We start from the raw sequence: 23,363 nt of genomic DNA, 5'->3' as shown, positions 1-23,363 counted from the left end.
AGCACATCCTCATTTTTAATGAGATGTTGTTTGCCGTGCACGGAAATTAAGAATGACTATGATAAACTTCGAGTTCAATCAGTTCATTATCATTCTTTTAATATGGTTGTATGTTATAATAAATGATAATTTGATGTATGGTCAATAAATGGCAAATTTAAGTATGTAGTTCTAGCAATAATTTTCGGCATAGTAAAATGGGATAATACTTTTTGATAAAAGACTATCTGGAGTTGACTAAATATCAAATTAAGAGTCCGTTGTTGTGCGTTTTATCTTTTGTATAAATTTGAAACTTTGTCAAACTGCATAAAACGTCTTACGGATTCTTACTAAATCAACGTCCTTGACAAGGTTGATTTTCTGAACATGGCAAGCCGGTTGCTGAGGAAAGCGATTGTCTGCTTTTCTGAAAAGGTGAAGCATAATTTAAGCGTAATTTACAGAAATTGACCATATATTTAAATTAGGGTCATTAGATCGACTATATGGACTACGAATCATGAAACTGATTTCCATCTTTTCATTTACAGTCAAAGATAATTTCAGACTCACAGAAAGTTATCAATATCATCATTCATCACTCATTGCATTATGTTAAGGAAACAGATACACTGTTTTACGGATATTGATTATGTTGTTTTTATGAACGACATTTTTTGACTGTTGATCAGTACCCTTTCCGAAACTATTGAAAATTATAAAAGAAGGTTTGCCCTTGAAAATTTTAGAAAAAACAGGAATAATTCCCATAGTCCATACACTTTATCGATATTTAGAAATCTGTCCTAGTCGACCCGAGTATCTGTCCAGCTTGGACTAATGACATCCTACAACTATCACTTTTCCATTGTGATGTCAGATATTTAATATTATGGTGTCAAAATTTACAGAAACCTTTGGTGATGTCCAGTAAATTTTGGCAGACAAATAGCGATAAGGTGAATTTATTGGTGGACTAAATTAAAGTACCACTAGATATTATTTAAAGAAATAGTGCACCAAATTAAGATAAAATAAGACAGTGAGACTTAAGTTGTGACAAGGTTTTGACGTTAGGATTACAATCTTATGACAAATCATCGAAGTAAATGTAAAGTTTAAAACATGTAGATTTAAACACTTTCTTTTATTCATGCTAAACTATTTATATGAATATGTGCTTGGCTTAGTGATAAAAGACCATTCTCTACAATACTGAAGGTCCCTGGTTCAATCCTGACTCTTGGCATTGGAAATTTAAGAACATTAGAAGGGTGATTTTCACCCTCCAACACGCATCTCTAGAAATAGACCCAATATTTATCAAGAGTGATAACTTTAATGGCCTAGGTTAGTCAGAGTGCTGACTGCTCCCTGGCTTTCATCTGAAGATCAATCTGTAGATATCTCTATGGTTTGTTTGTTTCCGCTTATAAACCCAGTGGTTCTCTCCTTGGAAGTTCTTTGGCTTCCTAAACCATAATAACAGACTACATTATAGTGTCCTAACACTCCCTTGGTGTTCGGTTAAGGATTGTCTGGTGGTGGGTTGTACAATGTACATGTATATATAAGCTAGTTACACATCTCATTGTACCTGTATCTGTAATAAATCTTCACTTCCTCTATGGGAGATCAAAGAAATCCTCGTTTAAACCACAACCTGTAAAATCACACAATACTGTACATGTAATTTGAAATGATTTTACACTACAAATAGACATTGAAATTTGTCAGTGTTTCTAGTATCTTAGTATAAAAAGCCTAATACTAAAAGGAAGCAACTAGTAAATTTTGTACTTATGTTTCAATCAACACATATTATCACACACAGTCACATGACTATTTATAGAGAGTGTTCTTTTTCTTCCCACTACGAGTCGAACTCTGTAGTAAAGTGTAATTGACTTGGGCATCTCAAACAGACAGGAGGCCACTCCTCTGGCCAAAAATAAAAGTCCAGGGAAAAACTGAACAGTATTTACAATAAAATATTTGTTCAATATGTGTTCAATGTTGTATAATTTTTTTATATTTTATTTTAAGGTGACACCACAAAGTCTTTCATCATGCAGACAGATGTCCTCTGGTGTAAGTTTACTTACATGTAGTTATATTGTTATGAATGATACGGCACAAACCTTCACAAATTGTAGTGACAAAAAATATATTTCCGAGTTTTCGTTATTATGAAATTTTATCCAATGATGATTTTGAAGAGGTTCAGTGATTTACATGCCAGTGCTCATTATTTTAGCCATTCAATAAGCCATTTTCCAACTGACATAAGTATTTCTGATAAAATATACCTATGAAAGTCTACAAGTACAAAAAAAGAAGCCATTTTTATGTTTAAATTTCTTAAAATACACACAGGCAGTTTTTTTATGAAAGACCACACGCATCACAGAATTTTTAATGATACTTACAACTTCAATTCTCTATGAACAGAAATCCAATTTGTTTGAACAGTACAATGTAAAAATAGTACAAATAAGTTAACAGTAAGGAGAAATTGTTACAAATGATATGAACATTGTAAATAGGCCAGACGCAGTCAGAGGTCAAGAATGTTACCAACTGAAAGTCACTGGCAGATGTATTCTAAAAATCAAAGCCTTAAAAACAACGTTATACAATTGAAAATAATTCTGAGTTATAGGTCATCATGTAACATGTGTGAATATACTTTGTATACATGTATTTGGCTTTTTAAAATTAACAATTAATTTTAATATTTTTAACTATTTAAGACATTTCATGCTCTAGGTAATATTTTAAACATTGACAGGTTCAGCAGATCACCATGATACCAGGAGATGGCATTGGTCCAGAAATATCACAGTCTGTAAAAGATATCTTCAGTGCTAGTGGGGTGTGTATCTAATACTTCATTATACATAATGTGAAAACCGTCTTGGTACTATTCTGCATTATTCTAAGTTTGGATAGTACTGCATATTCTAAAGTTAACTCTAAAAAATGGTCTATCGTATATTAAAAAAAAGTGTAGGTTGTCAAGATAATGCAGTAGGATGCCATACCATACCAAAACCTCCTGTATGATACACTATATTTTCCCAAAATATTAACACAACAATTTTATTTGAAAAACAGTAACATAATGGTTAAAGTATTTTGCTGATTTCAACTAACTGAATTTTCCTGTGGCCTAGTTCCTTTAGTTTTATATGTCAGGTAACTAAGGCCATACTGGTTACTTCATTTGACTTACTGTCAATTCATGAGTATTAAGGGATACCAATTCAGTGATATTGTTTGTCTTAAATTAGTGGAGAATAAAGGCTTTTTCCCGGGGGAGAAGAATCCCAATTGGAAAAAAAATGGCTTTAGATTATTCACAAAAAGACAACTATTTTCCCAAACAGTGCAGTCTTAGTAGAAATTGTGCATGAATACAAACTGAAAAACACTCATTTAAACAATTTTCTTTCCAAAAATGACTATATGTGCACATTTGAGGGTCTATTTATGTATCATCACTCACAAAATGGAGCCTTATTTTGAATCGGGGTTTGACTCTTGAAAATGGGTTTTAGTCAAATTCATGGTTTATTTTAAATTTCCCAATTCGATGAAAATGATGCATATTTTCCCAATAAAAAAGGGTAGAGGTAGTTTTGAAAAAAACCAACAATATCACTGCAATTTCATGTATTTCATAGGTATTATATAGACAGTGTTCTCCCCAGAAATTTTGGATACACATTTGGCGTAAAAAAATGATTTTTATACGACCGCAAAATTTGAAAAAATTTTCGTCGTATATTGCTATCACGTTGGCGTCGTCGTCGTCGTCCGATTACTTTTAGTTTTCGCACTCTAACTTTAGTAAAAGTGAATGGAAATCTATGAAATTTTAACACAAGGTTTATGACCACAAAAGGAAGGTTGGTATTGATTTTGGGAGTTTTGGTCCCAACATTTTAGGAATTAGGGGCCAAAAAGGGCCCAAATAAGCATTTTCTTGGTTTTCGCACTATAACTTTAGTTTAAGTTAATTGAAATCTATGAAATTTTGACACAAGGTTTATGACCACAAAAGAACGGTTGGGATTGATTTTGGGAGTTTTGGTTTCAACAGTTTAGGAATTAGGGGCCAAAAAAGGGCCCAAATAAGCATTATTCTTGGTTTTCGCACAATAACTTTAGTTTAAGTAAATAGAAATCAATGAAATTTAAACACAATGTTAATGACTACAAAAGGAAGGTTGGTATTGATTTTAGGAGTTTAGGTCCCAACAGTTTAGGAATTAGGGGCCAAAAAGGGACCCAAATAAGCATTTTTCTTGGTTTTCGCACCATAACGTTAGTATAAGTAAATAGAAATCTATGAAATTTAAACACAAGGTTTATGACCATAAAAGGAAGGTTGGTATTGATTTTGGGAGTTTTGGTCCCAACAGAATAAGGGGCCCAAAGGGTCCAAAATTAAACTTTGTTTGATTTCATCAAAATTGAATAATTGGAGTTCTTTGATATGCCGAATCTAACTATGTATGTAGATTCTTAATTTTTGGTCCCTTTTTCAAATTGGTCTACATTAAGGTCCACAGGGTCTAAAATTAAACTTAGTTTGATTTTAACAAAAATTGAATCCTTGGGGTTCTTTGATATGCTGAATTTAAAAATGTACTTAGATTTTTAATTATTGGCCTAGTTTTCAAGTTGGTCCAAATGGGGGTCCAAAATTAAACTTTGTTTGATTTCATCAAAAATTGAATAAATGGGTTCTTTGATATGCCAAATCTAACTGTGTATGTAGATTCCTAATTTTTGGTCCAGTTTTCAAATTGGTCTACATTAAGGTCCAAAGGGTCCAAAATTAAACTAAGTTTGATTTTAACAAAAATTAAATTCTTGGGCTTATTTGATATGCTTTATCTAAATATGTACTTTGATTTTTGATTATGGGCCCAGTTTTCAAGTTGGTCCAAATCAGGATTCCATATCAAGTATTGTGCAATAGCAAGAAATTTTCAATTGCACAGTATTGCACAATAGCAAGAAATATCTAATTGCACAATATTGTGCAATAGCAATTAATTTTCAATTGGAGTTATCTTTCTTTGTATAGAATAGTAGTTGATAATATATGTTAGAAATTTGCCAGACATGACTATGATGTCATTTTCTATTTTTATTTGCCAATAACTTTATGTAAATAACTACATTGGAAATTTGCCAATATAAAATGTTGCTGATGAAGCTTTTTTTCCTTATCTTATCTAAAATGTTCTTAGATAATGTATGTTGGACATTTGCCAGACATGACTATGATGTCATTTTCTATTTTTATTTGCCAATAACTTTATGTAAATAACTTCATTGGAAATTTGCCAATATAAAATGTTGCGGATGAAGTTTTTTTTATTGTTTTATACAATAAACAATGTATATTCACTTTTACTACCAACCAATCTTTACCATTCAGTGATAACAAGCACTTTATTTTACATTTTAATATTTTATGATGTATTTAAAAGAGTAGTTATTGTTGCAAACTCCATTAGAAATTTGAATTGATATCAGTTTTGGAAAAAGGGAAACAGGGATGTGAAAAAAAGGGGGGGGGATTTAAATTTTTCTCATTTCAGATTTCATAAATAAAAAGAAAATTTCTTCAAACATTTTTTTGAGAGGATTAATATTCAACAGCATAGTGAATTGCTCAAAGGCAAAAAAAAAAAGTTCATTAGACCACATTCATTCTGTGTCAGAAACCTATGCTGTGTCAACTATTTAATTTTAGATTTAAAAAGTTTGAAGAAGAAATCTTTAATTGATTTGTAAAATCTTGACATTTGTTTTGTGTAAAAAAAAAACATGTAATGTCAAAAATTTGATCACAATCCAAATTCAGAGCTGTATCACGCTTGAATTTTTTGTCCATACTTGCCCCAACTGTTCAGGGTTCGACCTCTGCGGTCGTATAAAGCTGCGCCCTGCGGAGCACCTGGTTTTTCATTGTAATTTGTCGCGTCGTGGCAATGCTCTATTTCCATTATGATATATGCGTTATTGTTTATTAGAAAATGTATTATATTTTTTGTATGCTATAGGTCCTTATTTGCCAAATTGGTGAATAAAATATTCTTTTTAACCCTATTCTTTGTGTCAATTTTGTTGAATTCATGACTGAGAATACAATTAAACTATAACCATGATAACAGTATTCTCAGTTTATGTTTTCTTTATTCATTTATAGTTCCAGAATTATTTTTTCCTCTTGGGCCAAATAAAACATATGTGTGGTTCCAGTTACCCTACCTACCCAGTTAAAAAAAAATCTTTATCATGTCTATGAAATATATTGGTTCATGGTATTCAATGAATCAGCCCCAGTTGTTTCTTTTTATCAAAATGATATATATTCTTAACAAAGTTATCTAACAAAAAGTCTGTAAATGCTTAGTTTTCTCTTTAGGTATCATTGCTTTTTGTCTACTGTGCCATTTGTGCAAATGTAGTTATTATCGTAAAATACGGATTTTTGTCATATCTGGTCCGGGTCCGACCAGTATAGTTTACACTAAAATATTAAATGGCCGCTGAAAGCAATGAAAAATACGAAAATAAACAATGTTTGACAAAAGATTTGGAATGAATATGGCGTTTTTAATGCATTAAATGGATGAAACATAATATAAAGCCAATTATGATCACTTTCTCAAGAAAGACCAAAAAATTATTTAGCTCATAATCAAACTTTCACTCTAGATTTACAAAAAGTGATAGGAAGAGAAAGAAAATAATACTACTGTAATATTTTGCAGACCACGTGGTATTAATCATGTCACAAGTGACAGCTTGGGGTATTCCTATCCAAACAGTTATCCCCCAAAGGGCAACTAACACCTATTTGATCACTCTTAATTGTCTATTGTCCGACTTGAAGGGATTAAAGGTGATAAATTTTTTATGATCATAAGCGGTAATTAGATGAAAGTTCAAAATTTAGGACATGGCTTTGCCATATAGAAACGAGAAAAATTACATCCTCAAAATAATTATAGTGTCGTGGAAATTATTATAGTGTCGCGGGAAGAAAATATAGCATCGCGAAAACTGCCTGGGGAGAACACTGTATAGATATATAAAATCTCCAAAGAATAAATTGTTTATAGTTTGTATGCAGATATCCATAAATATACAATAGCCCCTCAATCCATCAATATACGTTCTGATTAGGAAATTATGAAAAACCAATACTGGTACCTACTTTAATATAATGCTTTAAAAATCTATTTTTTAACAGGTACCTGTGGAATGGGAAGATGTTGATGTCACCCCAGTAAAAGGTCCTGATGGAAACTTTAGACTACCTCAAAAAATATTTGACTCTATGAGTAGAACAAAGGTTGGATTGAAAGGTCCATTGGCAACACCAATAGGAAAAGGTCACCAGTCCTTGAACTTAGCACTTAGGAAGTAAGTCAGGCTACAATGTTTAAGGTTGTTCAAACATGTTTGAACTATTGGCATTTTTATGCCCCACCTACGATAGTAGAGGGGCATTATGTTTTCTGGTCTGTGCGCCCGTTCATTCGTTCGTCCGTCTGTCCCGCTTCAGGTTAAAGTTTTTGGTCAAGGTAGTTTTTGATGAAGTTGAAGTCCAATCGACTTCAAACTTAGTATACATGTTCCCTATGATATGATCTTTTTAATTTTAATGCCAAATTAGAGGGTTTACCCCAATTTCACGGTCCACTGAACATAGAAAATGATAGTGCGAGTGGGGCATTCGTGTACTGGGGACACATTCTTGTTACAGAGTGTTTCACTATTAAAAAGTGTATTGATGAAAAAAAATCCATCTAAATTTATACCCAGATATAAACAATTATGCTTTGAACATATATGTGTAATACTATTTATATATTTTGGGGATTACTTTTTTTGGTCCCACCATTTTAGGTCTGTGCAATATAATGTTACCTTTATCTGTCATTCTGCAACGTACAGTTATTCAGAATTCTTTATAAACATTTTCACATATTGAGCTGATTTTTATTACTTTAGTCAACTAGGATAAGCTTCAGATTGACTTTACATTTCGTTAAGCGTCAATGAATTTTGTCAAAATTACGGGCTTTGGACTGTGAAAACTTCCAGTCCTAAATATGGCTGAAAGCTTTTTTTGGCAATATATTGTGACATTCTATGATACAGACTTATGAAAATTAACTGAGTAATTTCTAATTTTGTTCCATGTAATTATTAGAGAACTGCTTTTTGAAATTGATTTAAGAATGATGAAATGGTTTGGACCACTAAAAATGGTTACCATGGTAGTTTAATTTTTGTTGTTTTCATTGTAATCAGTTCAAGACTTGATTATTGGAAAAAAAATCCATAAAAAAAAATATTTGAGTATTTTCATTTTTCTCTTATATTGATTGAAATTAAAGTGGAATATTTTGGACCACTAAAAAAATGATGAACTCTTGGCTGTTCTGGGTGTGGGTATCTGTGTCAAGTTCAAAATTGCTATATAACTAAAACATAGAGATGTTTTCTAACAGTTGATTTGAAAACATTTAAGAATTGAATGCTTCTTTGTGTTATTTGGTAGAGTAACAGTATTGACAAAAATACATTTTGTTTGAAGCTCTTCATTCTCAAAATGTTATGCATGCTCAACGCCAAAAAAAAATATGGAATTCAATTGTATCAAACTTCTTTATAATTTAAATATTTTATCTTATTTCAGAGCTTTTACATTATATGCCAATGTTAGACCATGTAAATCTATAGAAGGTTTCAAAACACCTTACAACAATGTAGATCTGGTGACAATTAGAGAAAATACTGAAGGAGAATACAGTGGAATAGAACATATAGTAAGTCTATAAACTAAGAGGTTAATATGTTTGAAGATACACGAAAGATAATGTGAATAGACTAAAGTAAAACTAGGCCTAAATCAAAATATTGTTTGTTTGCCCTTTTCCGACCCTATGTTTTGAAACAGGGTAGGTAGGTAGGTAAAATATTTTATTTTTCTTTCCCAAAAAATAACCAAGCTGAGTTTCCAGGACTCTACAATAACTTTTTTTTCAACTTGTCCTGTAGGACAAGTACATACCAAAATTTACTTGTCCGAATCAAATTGTTACTTGTCCAAAAAAATTCTATTAAGGGCATATCCAACAGTTTCAGGGGAGGTAATAACAAACGTAACCGTCGTCTATTGTTCCCCGTAATTTCACGGTGTTTCTACGACGTCATAATGGCCGTCTGGAAAGGGCGGTTTCTTTCCTCAAAGGAAAGGGCACGGCGGGAATCGGCAAAAATCTCATACAGAATATTAACAGAACTAGAACTCAACTTAAAAGATATCTTTGTCCTTTTTGTCTATTATAAAAGAACTACAATTATCTTAATCATTACTAGACCATACTCACTTATGTTTCTGTTTTATGAAAATTATCTTCAATACAGTAGAAAGGAAATGCGTAATGATTTATTATTGCATTAGAATGCAACACAAATTGTAATTAGTTCTTTACCAAACTTTTCCGAGAGATTGTCATTCAGGATAAAAAAAAAAAAAACTCAAAGTTTGGTTTTACTTCAGAAAGATGAAAAAAAATTGTTTCTTGAGAAAAATAAAATACGGCGTAAAACTAACATTTATCATGCATCCAGCTTTGCGTTGAAGTGCTAATATATTTACAGTAGCTCTTTAAATAAATACTACCTTTAACCGGAAAACAATGTAAAACAAAAGATGACACAGTAATAAAAAAAACATTGAACTAGGAAAACATTGTAATATATACACTGACATACAAGTGGAAAATATCTGACGATGTTGGTGTTTACTTATGTATGAGGGAATAAATATAATTTAACAAACAAAAAACCAGTGTAGGTCTTGACTAATTAGACACGCCCTCTTAAGTCAGCGAGTCCATAACAGGATTGGAAAAAAACAGCCATCGAAATACCATAATTCGAAATTGGGGGTGGGGGGCTAATAGCTTAAGTCAAGATTTTGATCATTATTCAACTTTATCTAGTACGGCATACATTTTACCGCTAGTACACTCTTTATATCTTGATAATGTACATTTATCAATCATTTACTTCAGATTCATTCTCGCCTCGTCGTAAATATGCGTGAGATATTTGCCACTGGAGCACGGGAGCAATCAATTCATCAGTTTCATATAGTGATGCATAATCATTAGTTCTCAACTGATAAGTGTCTCCAGTTTTGGTATTTTATTTTTATTTTATATCTTATTTCTAAACGAAAATTTTAGAATTTCTTTCCGCATCTTTCTCTTTGAATTCATTTGTTTGAATAATCAATGTCTACATCAGTGGTTACATTGTATGCAGCCAAACTATGTAGAGGGAAGTAGAACAGAAAACAATTTTCATTGTGTATATATGCAATAACTCATATATTGAAGCGTTATACCACGGCAGTCAGGCTCGTTTATGTGGAAAAATTACCGTGTCAATTTCATATACTTATATATTGTAAATATGTGATAAAAGCAAAAACACACGAAAAAAAATGGCCACAATTTATAATAACATTTAACATTTTTCGGCCGTTTCGTTTATTCTCCAAGTTAATTCTCTTACTGAACTGTTTTGTTAATCAAAGTATTTTTTTCATCTACAACTGCAAAAGGCGCAACAGATGCGACTTATTTGAAGATTCATGTGACCTTTGTTGTTGTTTATAGGTTTTATTCGAAGTTCGTATATCGCTTCAACCATTTATTTAGATGGTATTTTAACGTATAGATAGCGCGAAACTCTCCTTACTCTATGCGTCTGATATTACGACATTTTTATTTCGACTAAACGAGGGTGCAAATTTATACATCTGAGATATATACACGTAACTGTTGGACGAGAGCAGTCCAGAGATGTGAATATTTCTATACCCAATCAATCCTTTTTTTATGAAAAAGATTTTAAAGGTATACATTAATACGACAGCAACCCAACGACACATATAATTCAAAACACTAAGAGTCAACATACAGATTTTTTTTATAGCTAGAAGCCTGTAAAGAAAGAAAAAAACAAAACTGCAACATGAATATATAATATAGAGTCGGAGAGATTTTAGACAAGTGTTTGGTTGCAAAATTTCACACGCTCTTTATTGATTTCGATATGTGAAATTATATAGACAGTGTAATATAAATCAGTGTAAGAAAAACACTTCTTTGTAAAGTAACGGTAAAATAAAAAATGATTATGGATGACGGACGTCAAGTGGCATATAAAATGAATAATCAGAACAAAAACATCAAATGTAAATATAATATGAAAATTAACCCTGCTTTGTACTATAGACACAGAAACAGATTTCTAACGTGTAATTCGTTTGTTTTAAAAGAGGAATGAAATACCGTATACCAGAGACGGGGACTATTTTAATAGTTTGTAATTCCATGGTTTGCTAACCCGAATAATTCAGTCCCTCCCCGTAATCGATCTCTCCTACTTGTAATCTTAGATCAGCGGAATATAACGACTGAATTATTCGGATTAATTGTTTGCATGTTTCACAATTTTGACGAACACAATAGTAAAGCTAACTGAATTATTATCTCGTACAGATACTGGTCCATTTTAAATAAGAAGATGCGATATGAGTGCTATCGAGACAACTATCCAACAAAGTCACAGTCTGCAACACCGTCGCACTGCCTTTGAAAAATTAGCGGGTAATATAACGTCCCGAAACGTCTTAATTTTTGGCGCAATTTGTGAGGCTTACGGAAGGGATAGAGTAAACAATATTATATTACTGGATTTTTCTCAAAAACAAGTATGGTGACAAATATTTTTCAAAACGTTATGACGTTCCATTTTTTTCAAAGAATAACATATCTTACTTTGGTCAAATCGACACCGTTAGAAATATTTAAAAAAATCTAAAATGTGCATTTCAAATGTACATTTCTTGACATTTTTGGGGATAACCATGACGTTTTTGGCTTTATTTGAGTAAGAATTAATTTTTTAAATGGTAAAGTTAGATTTTTCTAACCATCTTGAACTATGTGGCTTCAATTTGAGTCCCATTATATAAGTATATGTTGATTAAAAAATCATATTTATTTTTTTTAAATAAAAAACCGTTTGTTTCTTCAAAATTGCAAAAATGTCCAATTTTCAGCAGTATTTTTTGCAAAAACGAAATCGACAACAAATATTTTTTTTGGCAAAATTTTATTCTCTGTCAATTGAAGAATGAAATATCTTTACGGGAAAAAATTCTCACCGTCAAAAATAAACTGTTGGATATGCCCTTAAAAATAACCTTTTTCTATTTTAAGTTGATTAAAGGAACAAAATGAATTTAAACAATAGACAGGATTTGATGTATTTCTTTTGATTTGAAATACTTTTCAAAAATATGAGTCAAGTTCAACTGAATCAAGTCATGTCACAGGACTTATGTTCTAGTTTTTCATCAATGCCAGTCTCATCAGACTCCAAACATAAGGCACCATCTGATAGGCCTGTACACTCATTGGAAATGTATAATCCTGTTTTTTTTTAAGTTGAAAAAAGTTTATTGAAATGCAATGAATACATGCAATAAAAAAAAGAAGATGTGGTATGATTGCCAATGAGATAACTCTCTGCAAGAGACCAAATGACACATAATTAACAACTATAGGTCACCATATTGTCAGTATTGATTTTTATACTTTATGATCAAATATGATTTAGTGAATTTAATGGTATATAAAAAAAAAATTGTGAAAAAATTACCAGTATGGTATTCATTATATTCAGCAAAATGAGGTACTGATTTGTCTGGTCCCGAAATGTCTCCTGCCTTGCCAAACTGTCTATCAATCATGTCTACTAAATATGCCGTGGTGTAGTGGTTAGTGCATCGGACTACTAACACAAAGGTTCCTGGTTCGATTCCCGTCTGGGATGAAAATTTCAGGAACTCAATTTTCGGCTCTCCCTTGACACCATTTACGAGTATGGTCTCGAGGAAACGATGATAGTCCGTCGGAAGGGGACGATAAATGGCTGACCCGTGTTAAGAGAGAGCCATATCTCTTGCACGTTAAAGACACCCTTGTAGATTTCGAAAAAGAGCAGGCTAATGCCGCTACAAGGCAGCACTCGCACCCGCAAAGTGGAAAGGGATTAATATAAGTTGCAAAACTTGTTTCCCAATCCACTATAAATAAATATGTTTAAACTAAACTACTAAATATGTCTCCTACGGTGCCAAACTGTCTATTAAATTTGGAGCTAAACCTGTAGAGGTGAGAACTGTCCTGTAAAATTACCTTATCTACAAAGCGCACAGAATAGTATACCTGATAAAAAGTACCTGACAAAGAACCAGTTAAAAATTATCGATTGCAAGTAAACATATTGAAGAAAAAGGTTTTGCATTTGAATAAACAGAATGCAGAAGCATGTCAAACTAATATTTGTTTTCTTGTTTTTGTTTATAATTACTTTGTTCATCAAATTTGGATTAAATTTATTTTCTGCTGAATAATTGTACTTTTCCCGACGGACAAGTTTGATACAGATTTTACTTGTCCGACCTTTTTTCCCTCTGGTATCGGACAAGCGTTATTGTCGAGGCCTGGTTTCTAATAAAAATGCTACAAGACTTGAAACTCAATTGTCACGTCATCTTCGCTAGCCAAGGGTTATGATCCACTCTAGCTCTCTCCACAGAGAGTGGGAGTGGATCGTAACCCTTGGCTAGCAAAGATGTTGTCACATATTTTACATTGCATTTTATAAATGATCTGTATGGAACAACTTGGCTATTTAACAGCCAAATATTCTCCACTTTACAGACCTTTGATTCATGTCAGATATAAATAATTTCTCTAATTCTTTGTCAATTTATCCCTTTCTGCACCCATTGTATAAAAAAAACTTAATCAACGTGTGGTTCGTTTAATCTCTGACAGTACTTCATTGGTTAAAATCCGATTATGACGTCGAATTTTCTTGCTTTCCTCTGAATTTCCTATTGTGACTGCATGAAAAAAGGCGACCATGCCTGATGACGTCACATAGAAAGAACACATCTTTTTTCAGATCTTTCGAAAAGAAGGAATAAGTTTGCCTGCATAATGTTAGAAAATCATTAGAGAAACAGATTCACCACCAAATCTCGTGTAATACAATATTTATTCACTCTGGACAGTTAAATTTTAAATATTTAAAACGCTCGGGCAAGCCTTGCGTTTTAAATTTGAAAATTTAACTGTCTCCAGTGGATAAATATCATAATACACTCGATGCAGTGGTAGAATCTATATATATCAATGCTGGTCAAAGGCATTGTTAACATAATTATCTTGATCTACGGATCACCAACGGTCATCCCTACATAGGAGACAACATCAGTTTACAAAATACACACGTTGATAATTTTGTATTGGGCTAACTTTTTTTTTAATGAACCCTGCTCTTCAAGTATAAAGACACAGAGTAACATTCGTCATATCATGATTTCAAAGATTTCAACGTCGATTTCAAACAAATGCTTTGAAACTCTAAATGCAAGTGTTCATGTCAAACCAAACAGACTAGACCTTTAATATACAGGAAAGATTAAACCCGAGGATTCCAGTAAAAAAAGTTTTGAGCGCGAAATACAAATTTTTGAATGGTTTTATACTAGTAATTTTGGGGCCCTTTATAGCTTGTTGTTCGGTGTGAGCCAAGGCTCCGTGTTGAAGGCCGTACTTTAACCTATAATGGTTTACTTTTTTAAATTGTTATTTGGATGGAGAGTTGTCTCATTGGCACTCACACCACATCTGCCTTTATCTATATAAGATTTTGGAAGGAACGAAAAAAAAAAAAAAAAAATCTTGCTGGTTGATACAAATAAAAGATTTTCAGGCGGAACGAATTTATAAGGTCAGTTGGTAAAGGGCAAACACACGATATTTTAATTTAAGCCTAAGAAGCTGGTTGCAATCTTTTTTGCTCTCTAACAAGGAGATATGACTTTTTGACCTCCTGAATATTTGGCCTTTCTAAATATTCAGTTAGGCAGTTGTATCACTCTGTTCATAAATTTCATGAATCTGATACTTTCAGTTGTCAGGAAAATATTTAATGTCCAATAATAATGTACAGAAAAATATTATAGTAATATAAGAAACTTACCTACTAAAGAAATGCAACAGTCTTACCAAACAGTATGAACGTTGTGACATTAAATTTGTATGATGTATAAAGTAACAAATAATTCATTTCAGATAGTTGATGGTGTAGTACAAAGTATAAAATTGATAACAGAAGAAGCATCAATGAGAGTTGCAGAGTATGCCTTCAAGTATGCACATGATAATAACAGGGATTCAGTAACTGCTGTACATAAAGCAAATATCATGTATGTATGTCACACTGTCAATATATACTAAATAGGTTTATTATGCCCTTAAGATTGTAAAAAAAAATTAAAAAAAAACACTTGTTTATATGTTAAATTCCAGTTTCCAAATTATTTTTGCTTTGCAAGTTCAATCTTAGACATACTTGCTAGTCCCAATAGATACTATTGCACATTAACCTTTGTTTTGTTTCCCTTTGACCTTCAAAGGGTCAATATGTCATTATTTAATTTTAGCTTCTATATAGCTTAACATTGCTGTATGTCTACTTTTCCTAATCATAAGTTAATTCCCTCACTTAAAGTAAGGTCTTTTGGTATATCAGTTGGGATGGGTTTTTTTTATTCATGATCTCAATTTTTAGCTCACCTTGCCCATAGGGCCAAGTGAGCTTTTCCCATCACTTGTTGTCCGTCGTTTTCCGTCGTCGTCATCATTAACTTTTACAAAAATCTTCTCCTGAAACTACTTGGCCAAATTTAACCAAACTTGGCCACAATCATCATTAGGGTATCTAGTTTAAAAAATGTGTCCGGTGACCCGGCCAACTGACCAACATGGCCGCCATGGCTAAAAATAGAACATAGGAGTAAAATGTATATTTTGGCTTACAACTCTGAAACCAAAGTATTTAGAGCAAATCTGACAATGATAAAATTGTTTATCAAATGAAGATCTATCTGCCCTGAAATTTTCAGATGAATTGGACAACTGGTTGTTGAGTAACCAACCAAGATGGCCGCCATGGCTAAAAATAGAACACAGGGGTAAAATGTAGATTTTGGCTCATACCTCTGAAACCAAAGCATTTAGAGCAAATCTGACAGGGTTAAAATGTTTATCAAGTCAATAAGTATCTGCCCTGAAATTTTCAGATGAATTGAGCAATAGATTGTTGGGTTGCTGCCCCCCAATTGGTAATTTTTAAAGAATGTTTGCTGTTTTTGGTTCTTATATTGAATACTATTATAGATAGAGATAAACTGTAAACAGCAATAATATTCAGCAAAGTAAGATCTACAAATAAGTCAACATGACCAAAATTGTCAGTTGACCCCTTAAGGAGAAATGGCACTTTATAGTCACTTTTTAACAATTTGGTAAATTTTTGTAAATTTTTACAAAATATTTTCCTCTGTAACTAAAGGGCCAAGTTTATTATAGATAGAGAAAATTGTAAGTAGCAAAAATGTTCAGTAAAGTAAGATCTACAAAACACATCACCATCATCAAAACACAATTTTGCCTTTGTATGCACATTGCCCATTTTGAGCAACACAGGCTCTTAAGAGTTGGTTATTATCTTGAATTATTATAGATAGAAATAAACAGCAATAATGTACTTCAAAGTAAGATCTACAAATAAGTCAACATGACCAAAATGGTTAGTTAACCCCTTTAGGAGTTATTGCCCTTTATAGTCAATTTTTAACAATTTTCATTAATTTAGTGAAAATTTTTACAAAATATTTTTGTCTGTAACTAAAGATCCAAGTTTATTATAGATAAAGAAAATTAAAAGTTAAGTAGCAAGAATGTTCAGTGATGTTCCGTAAAGTAAGATCTACCAACACATCACGATCACCATCACCAAAACACAATTTTGTTATGAATCCATCTGTGTCCTTTGTTTAATATGCTCATAGACCATTAGGTGAGCGACACACAGGCTCTTAAGAGCCTCTAGTTAAATGTACCTGGATTTACAAATTTTGGTCTACAGCAAACTTGAAGGATTTTACTATGATGGCTATAGAATAGTATTTGAAGGATTTTACTATGATGGCTATAGAATAGTATTTGAAGGATTTTACTATCGTGACTATATAATAGTATTAGAAGGATTTTACTATGACGGCTATAGAATAGTTTTCAGCCAACCTTTTTGTCATATGTACTTTTGCTTTGATGTATAATTATTCTAGGTATAAAATCATCATGCATTAGGTTAGTTTGATAGTATTTTGACATTATTATTTTAACTTTAATCTTTAGGCGAATGTCTGATGGACTCTTCCTGAAATGCTGTCGACATGTAGCAGAAAAAAATCCTGATATGAAATTTAGAGAAATGTATTTAGACACAGTTTGTTTAAATGTATGTATTAAATGTCACATTCAATGTACATTGAAGTGTAGAAAGCTGTAACTCAAAAACTAGTAATTTCTGATTTCACTTTGGATTAAGGTTTAAAATAAATTCATTTAACAATAGATGGATTGATTGATTGTTGGTTGCTTAATGTCCAGTGGCAAATATTGCATGCATGTTCTGGACGAGAACAAATTAACAATAAATACAATATGTAGGTCTTGTAATGGAGGCCTTCAGGATGATGGTCTTCGAAATTTAGACTGCCACTGGAAAATGAGGGTATATTCAATAAGGATAGAAATTTTGCCTTGCAACAGGCCACCTACGGAACTCTCAAAAAATTTTTGCAAGGGTTCTTAACATGTAAAGTGTGTGGCACTCTCTTTACATGAGGCATCAGATTTAACGTCCCCATTTTGACGGAACGTTGCTGCCAACTTGATACATTCTGCACAGCCAAACGGACACCCCATTTTGGCAAGCATTTTACTGCCGGTCAGAAGAAGACCAAGTGACCATATTTCTAATCCCCAGTCACCCTTGGTTAGAACCTTACCAATGTTCAGGTTCAATTTGTATTAGATGTTTAGCTATGTTTATAAAAATTGATTTCCTAGAGAAAGAACAGCTGGAATAAGAAATATTTTTTGTCAGAATATGTACTATAAAATATTGTTACTGTAAATACAGAAATAATTGCAAGGTGTATATTAATACAACAGAGTGATATTGCAATAACAAGAACTTCTGATATTTAATGCGTATATTTGTAATAAAATTTTCTTGAAATGGCAATGATTGATCTATCGTTTCGTCCCATTCTTCAAAAATTACAATTATAGGCACTCAATGATTTATGAATTTACAATAATTCTTTATAACAAGTCAAAGAAAAATGTCCAAATTAAACAGTGACAAAATAATACTACATCATTCAGCACCATTTCACTCAGTTCAATTTTTTTTATATTTATAGATTATCAATTAATGGTGTTTCTTGATTTCAACCTTATTGATGTGCAACAGCCCTAAAAATATTTGACAACAAAACCCATCTTAGTCTATTGCCATAAGATGGAAAATTATCATATAAAAATTGTTGTCTTCTATGTTTCTACAATGTAATCATGTTATATTTCTAGATGGTACAAGATCCTACTCAGTTTGATGTGTTAGTTATGCCAAATCTTTATGGTGATATTTTAAGGTATGGTTGAATGATTTATAACTTTTGATTTATATTATTATATATTTTTATTTATATGATTTATATTTGTTACTAATTCTTAAAAAGAAAAAGAAATATTTTTCTGTAAACAGAAGTAGATGAGATAATTTCTAGAATTTACTATGCTTACATTTTTGTCGAGCCTGCAACTTTTGTTGCAGAAAGCTCGACATAGGGATAGTGATCCGGCGGCGGCGGTGTTAGCTAACTTCTTAAAAGCTTTATATTTTAGAAGGTGGAAGACCTGGATGCTTCATACTTTGTATATAGATGCCTCATGTTACGAAGTTTCCGTCAGTCACATGTCCAATGTCCTTGACCTCATTTTCATGGTTCAGTGACCACTTGAAAAAAAAGTTCAGATTTTTTGTAATGTTGAATTCTCTCTTATTATAAGTAATAGGATAACTATATTTGATATGTGCGTACCTTGAAAGGTCCTCATGTCTGTCAGACAGTTTTCACTTGACCTCGACCTCATTTCATGGATCAGTGAACAAGGTTAAGTTTTGGTGGTCAAGTCCATATCTCAGATACTACAAGCAATAGGGCTAGTATATTCGGTGTATGGAAGGACTGTAAGGTGTACATGTCCAACTGGCAGGTGTCATCTGACCTTGACCTCATTTTTATGGTTCAGTGGTTATAGTTAAATTTTTGTGTTTTGGTCTGTTTTTCTCATACTATATGCAATAGGTCTACTATATTTGTTGTATGGAATGATTGTAAGGTGTACCTATCTAGCGGACAGATGTCATGTGACCTTGACCTCATTTTCATGGTTCAGTGGTCAAAGTTAAGTTTTTGAGTTTTGGTCTTTTTATCTAATACTATATGCCATAGGTCATCTATATTTGGTGTATGGAAATATTTTATGATCTTTATGTCAGTTGCGCAAGTTTTATTTGACCGTGACCTCATTTTCACGGTTCATTGCACAGTGTTAAGTTTTTGTGTTTTGGTCTATTTTTCTTAAAAGTTTAAGTAATAAGTCAACTATATATGTTGTATAGAAGCATTGTTAGCTGTACATGTCTGCCTGGCATGGTTCATCTGACCTTGACCTCAATTTAAAGGTTCCTTGGTCTTTGTTTAGTTATCTTGGTTAATGTTAAGTTTATGTGACAGTTGTATTAAAGCTTAGCTTTATACTTAGGACTATCAACATAATATCAATGATTAGTATAGAAGGCGAGACATTTCAGCGTGTGCACTCTTGTTAATGATAAAGCTTAAGATAACATCAACCTTGTTATGTTTATGTAACAGGTATAAAGGTCGATTAATTTCTTTCAGTGATCTCTGTGCTGGATTAATTGGAGGCTTAGGAGTGACACCTAGTGGCAATATTGGAGAGGATGGTGCTATCTTTGAATCTGTAAGTTGAATCTGTTGTTTGAATATTGTACCATTAGGATTATGGTCATACTACTTATTTATAATTAGTAACTTGCTCACCTAAAAGTTTTTAGTCTGGAGATAGGTGAAGGTTATAATAACTGACTATGAAAGAAAGCAGGAAGTCTATATATATAGCTAGAGAGCAACCCCAGCAGAACAAAACGTAAGACATTTAGAGAACAATATTTAGATACATATGAAGTAAATTCAACTTATTAACTTGAGTGAACCTAGAATCCTCAAAAAGTGATAGCACTTTGCTACCTATTAAATACAATACCGTCATACACTTGTTCATACTGTATATCATATTTTTAAAATATTTTTTTTATTTCAATTGATTATTTATAGCATTGTTTCTATTTTGCTGTCCATGCACACAGTACACAAATTGTGGGATGTTACACAATCCTTGTTAGTCCAGGTTGTTTTGCAGTTCCTTGATAGTAACATATCTAGAAGGGGAAAAGGAGAGAACTTAATCATTCTATGTTTTATTTGTATAATCACAGCTCCTGACAGGTACTTTTCTGTTTACAGGTGCATGGTACTGCCCCAGACATAGCTGGTCAGGACAAGGCAAACCCCACAGCTTTGTTACTTAGTGCTGTCATGATGCTTAGACATCTAGGGTATACAGAACATGCTCGTAAAATTGAGGTTTCAGCGTTCGAAGTTATAAGAGAAGGAAAGGTAAATTAACTCATTCAATAGATTTTATTTCTTTTTTAAGATTGTATTTTTTTCTGTTTTTGATTTAAAGGGAGGAAAATATGTGTTACTACCAATAGTGTAGTAATTGTTGAGTTAAGATTATGTCAGTTGGTCTAATTTTTGTATGTAAAATTATCAAATTATCATGTTATCTAGAAAAAGGGAATAGATAAGTTTTAGCACACAAACTTTATAAAATGGTATAAATGTAGAAATTGGAATAGTAGCTTTTGAAAGGATACTTTCTTATACTGACAACAGTATTCTCCTTCTTCATCCTAGATTATTGTGTCAGGAAGTCTTTACCATCATTCAACCAATGCAAAATGTTAATCAATGGAAGTCAAAATAGCAGAAACTTAGCCTTTGAAAAACTCTCCTAGATGGCATAACATTATTAAATCAAATTATGGCTAAGCAATATTTTGTGTAAACTTTACATGACTAGTGAAATAATGGACAATATAAAGTGGACTCTCGGAATTCTTAAAAAAACAGAATTACAAAACATGTATATAAACTCAAATTTCAAATCTCAATATATATGACCTGTTTCAATATCTTAAATTTCTATTTTTAGGTTTTGACTGGTGATTTAGGAGGATCTTCAAAGTGTTCAGAATTAACTCAAGAAATTTGTCGGAAGGTTCAAGAATTGGCATAACATATCTTATCTATTTGACATTATTTTGCAATAGAATTATTATAGATATTTTTAATAAGACAGCCATTTTCAGTTTTGTGTTCAGTTTTTTGGATAACTTAAATAAAAGCATATGAATCATATGATCATATTTTGTAACATGGTATATAATTTTGTACACCTTGTCATGAAGTACAGGTGAAAAAGATGATGAAAAATTCAGGAACACAATAAAAAAGTAAATTATTTGTTATTTCCATCATTAAATAAATTGTTATGATTACAAACCTTGTGTAACTGAATGAATTCTGAAATTGATTGTATTTTGTAATTTATTAGATGTCCCTAGTATCCCATGTGATATTTTTATTTTTTTTCAATTATATGAAAAAATCATTTTAGTATTTCACTATGTTGTGTTCCTCATTGTGAGACTTCTGTTAACAGTTGAGGACCATGTGCTGTTTCAAAAAATATTCTGATATCTTGTTAATTAAATTCAAAAAGACAAAAAAAAAAATTACATGTGCAATGCTACTTAAACCATTTTATTTTGTTGGAAATTCTGTCCATATAACATTGTTTCTTCTAAATGAATTTTTCAAATTGTTCCAACTAAAAGTCTTCAAAAATTCAAGCAGGTACTAATGTGAACTTTACAATATCACACAGCAATTTTAGCAATGTTTACAAGCTTAAGAAGGCTCAAGGGTATAATAATTTCGGAAAAAAATGAAACAGTTATTTTTCATTACAAATTTAATTTGTTACTTTTATTAGTTGTTACTTTATCATATGGTACAAAAATCATTAAAAAAATCAATTTGTGTTGGCCCCAGATGACTTTTTAAAATCCTATATTAAAGTAAAAATTGATTTAGACCTGCGAGCCCCCTAAAAAATCAATTAATGCATCGATTTAAAGTCCATAAAATTTTACACATGGTTCAAGTGGACATGGAAACTGTGTAGGAGTTTGGGATAGAATAAAACTGAAGAAGACCTTATGTGAAGATGGGGGTTTTAAAAAGGGATTCATTTAGTAGACATTATTGCACTTTATTAGAAGGGGAGATATTAAAATATTTGATGTTTTCTCTCCTAAAAGTATAATTTGTAACTGTTTCTTATACCAGTATAATAGAATCTCATGTAAATAGATATTTGTGACATTATTTCTTCTTTCAAAATCATGTTTTTCTCTTCCTAAGTCTGCAGCTTATGTCCATCAAAGTGTCTATTAAAAAAAAAAAAATTCAAATTAAGAGTTAGGTTGTATGACAACTTTAGGCAAATATTTTTAATTTATTTTTAATTGCATTGAACAGATGACATCTAGTATGTCAAGAATAAGGAAGGAAAACTTCAAAAAGTCTGTTTAAAAGAATACATCTTTCTGTACGTTTATTTATTAAGTCCAATGAGGAAGATGTGTTGTACTTTTACAAGTGTGTGTTATTGTTTGTTAAAATTACTTTTGTTTATGTCATGAAGTCAATAAATCTTTGTAACCTCTTTAGAACTTATTTCTGTATCTTGTAAATGTAGATAGTTTTATCCCCTAGCTCTGTATCTTGTAAATGTAGATAGTTTTATCCCCTAGCTCTGTATCTTGTAAATGTAGATAGTTTTATCCCCTAGCTTTGTATCTTGTAAATGTAGATAGTTTTATCCCCTAGCTCTGTATCTTGTAAATGTAGATAGTTTTATCCCCTAGCTCTGTACTAGTACCCAATCTAGCCTGTATCTTGTAAATGTAGATAGGTTTTTCCCTTAGCTCTGTATCTTGTAAATGTAGATAGTTTTATCCCCTAGCTCTGTATCTTGTAAATGTAGATAGTTTTATCCCCTAGCTCTGTATCTTGTAAATGTAGATAGTTTTATCCCCTAGCTCTG

At 31.9% G+C, this 23,363-nt stretch overlaps 1 protein-coding gene across 2 annotated transcripts; it reads left to right on the top strand.

The window, feature by feature from the left end:
* The first annotated feature begins 300 nt into the window (after nt 1-300).
* Nucleotides 301-22,982, top strand: LOC139518776 (isocitrate dehydrogenase [NAD] subunit alpha, mitochondrial-like). Of its 2 annotated transcripts, XR_011663453.1 has the most exons (12): nt 301-417; nt 2,029-2,073; nt 2,774-2,857; nt 7,262-7,434; nt 8,717-8,846; nt 15,252-15,385; nt 17,382-17,484; nt 18,624-18,688; nt 20,006-20,087; nt 20,651-20,803; nt 21,405-22,088; nt 22,307-22,982. XR_011663453.1 is itself a non-coding variant. In XM_071310330.1 (11 exons), exons 1-11 carry the CDS (start codon nt 370-372, stop codon nt 21,486-21,488), a joined length of 1,101 nt encoding a protein of 366 aa, XP_071166431.1. In that variant the 5' UTR covers nt 301-369; the 3' UTR covers nt 21,489-22,982. The 2 variants fall into 2 exon arrangements, 1 of the variants encoding a protein (XP_071166431.1); XM_071310330.1 differs by having other exon boundaries at nt 21,405-22,982.
* Nucleotides 22,983-23,363: the final 381 nt, after the last annotated feature.

The sequence above is a fragment of the Mytilus edulis genome, chromosome 4, assembly GCF_963676685.1.
Source record: "Mytilus edulis chromosome 4, xbMytEdul2.2, whole genome shotgun sequence".
Lineage (NCBI taxonomy): Eukaryota > Metazoa > Mollusca > Bivalvia > Mytilida > Mytilidae > Mytilus > Mytilus edulis.
This window is presented reverse-complemented; position numbering and strand designations above follow the sequence as displayed.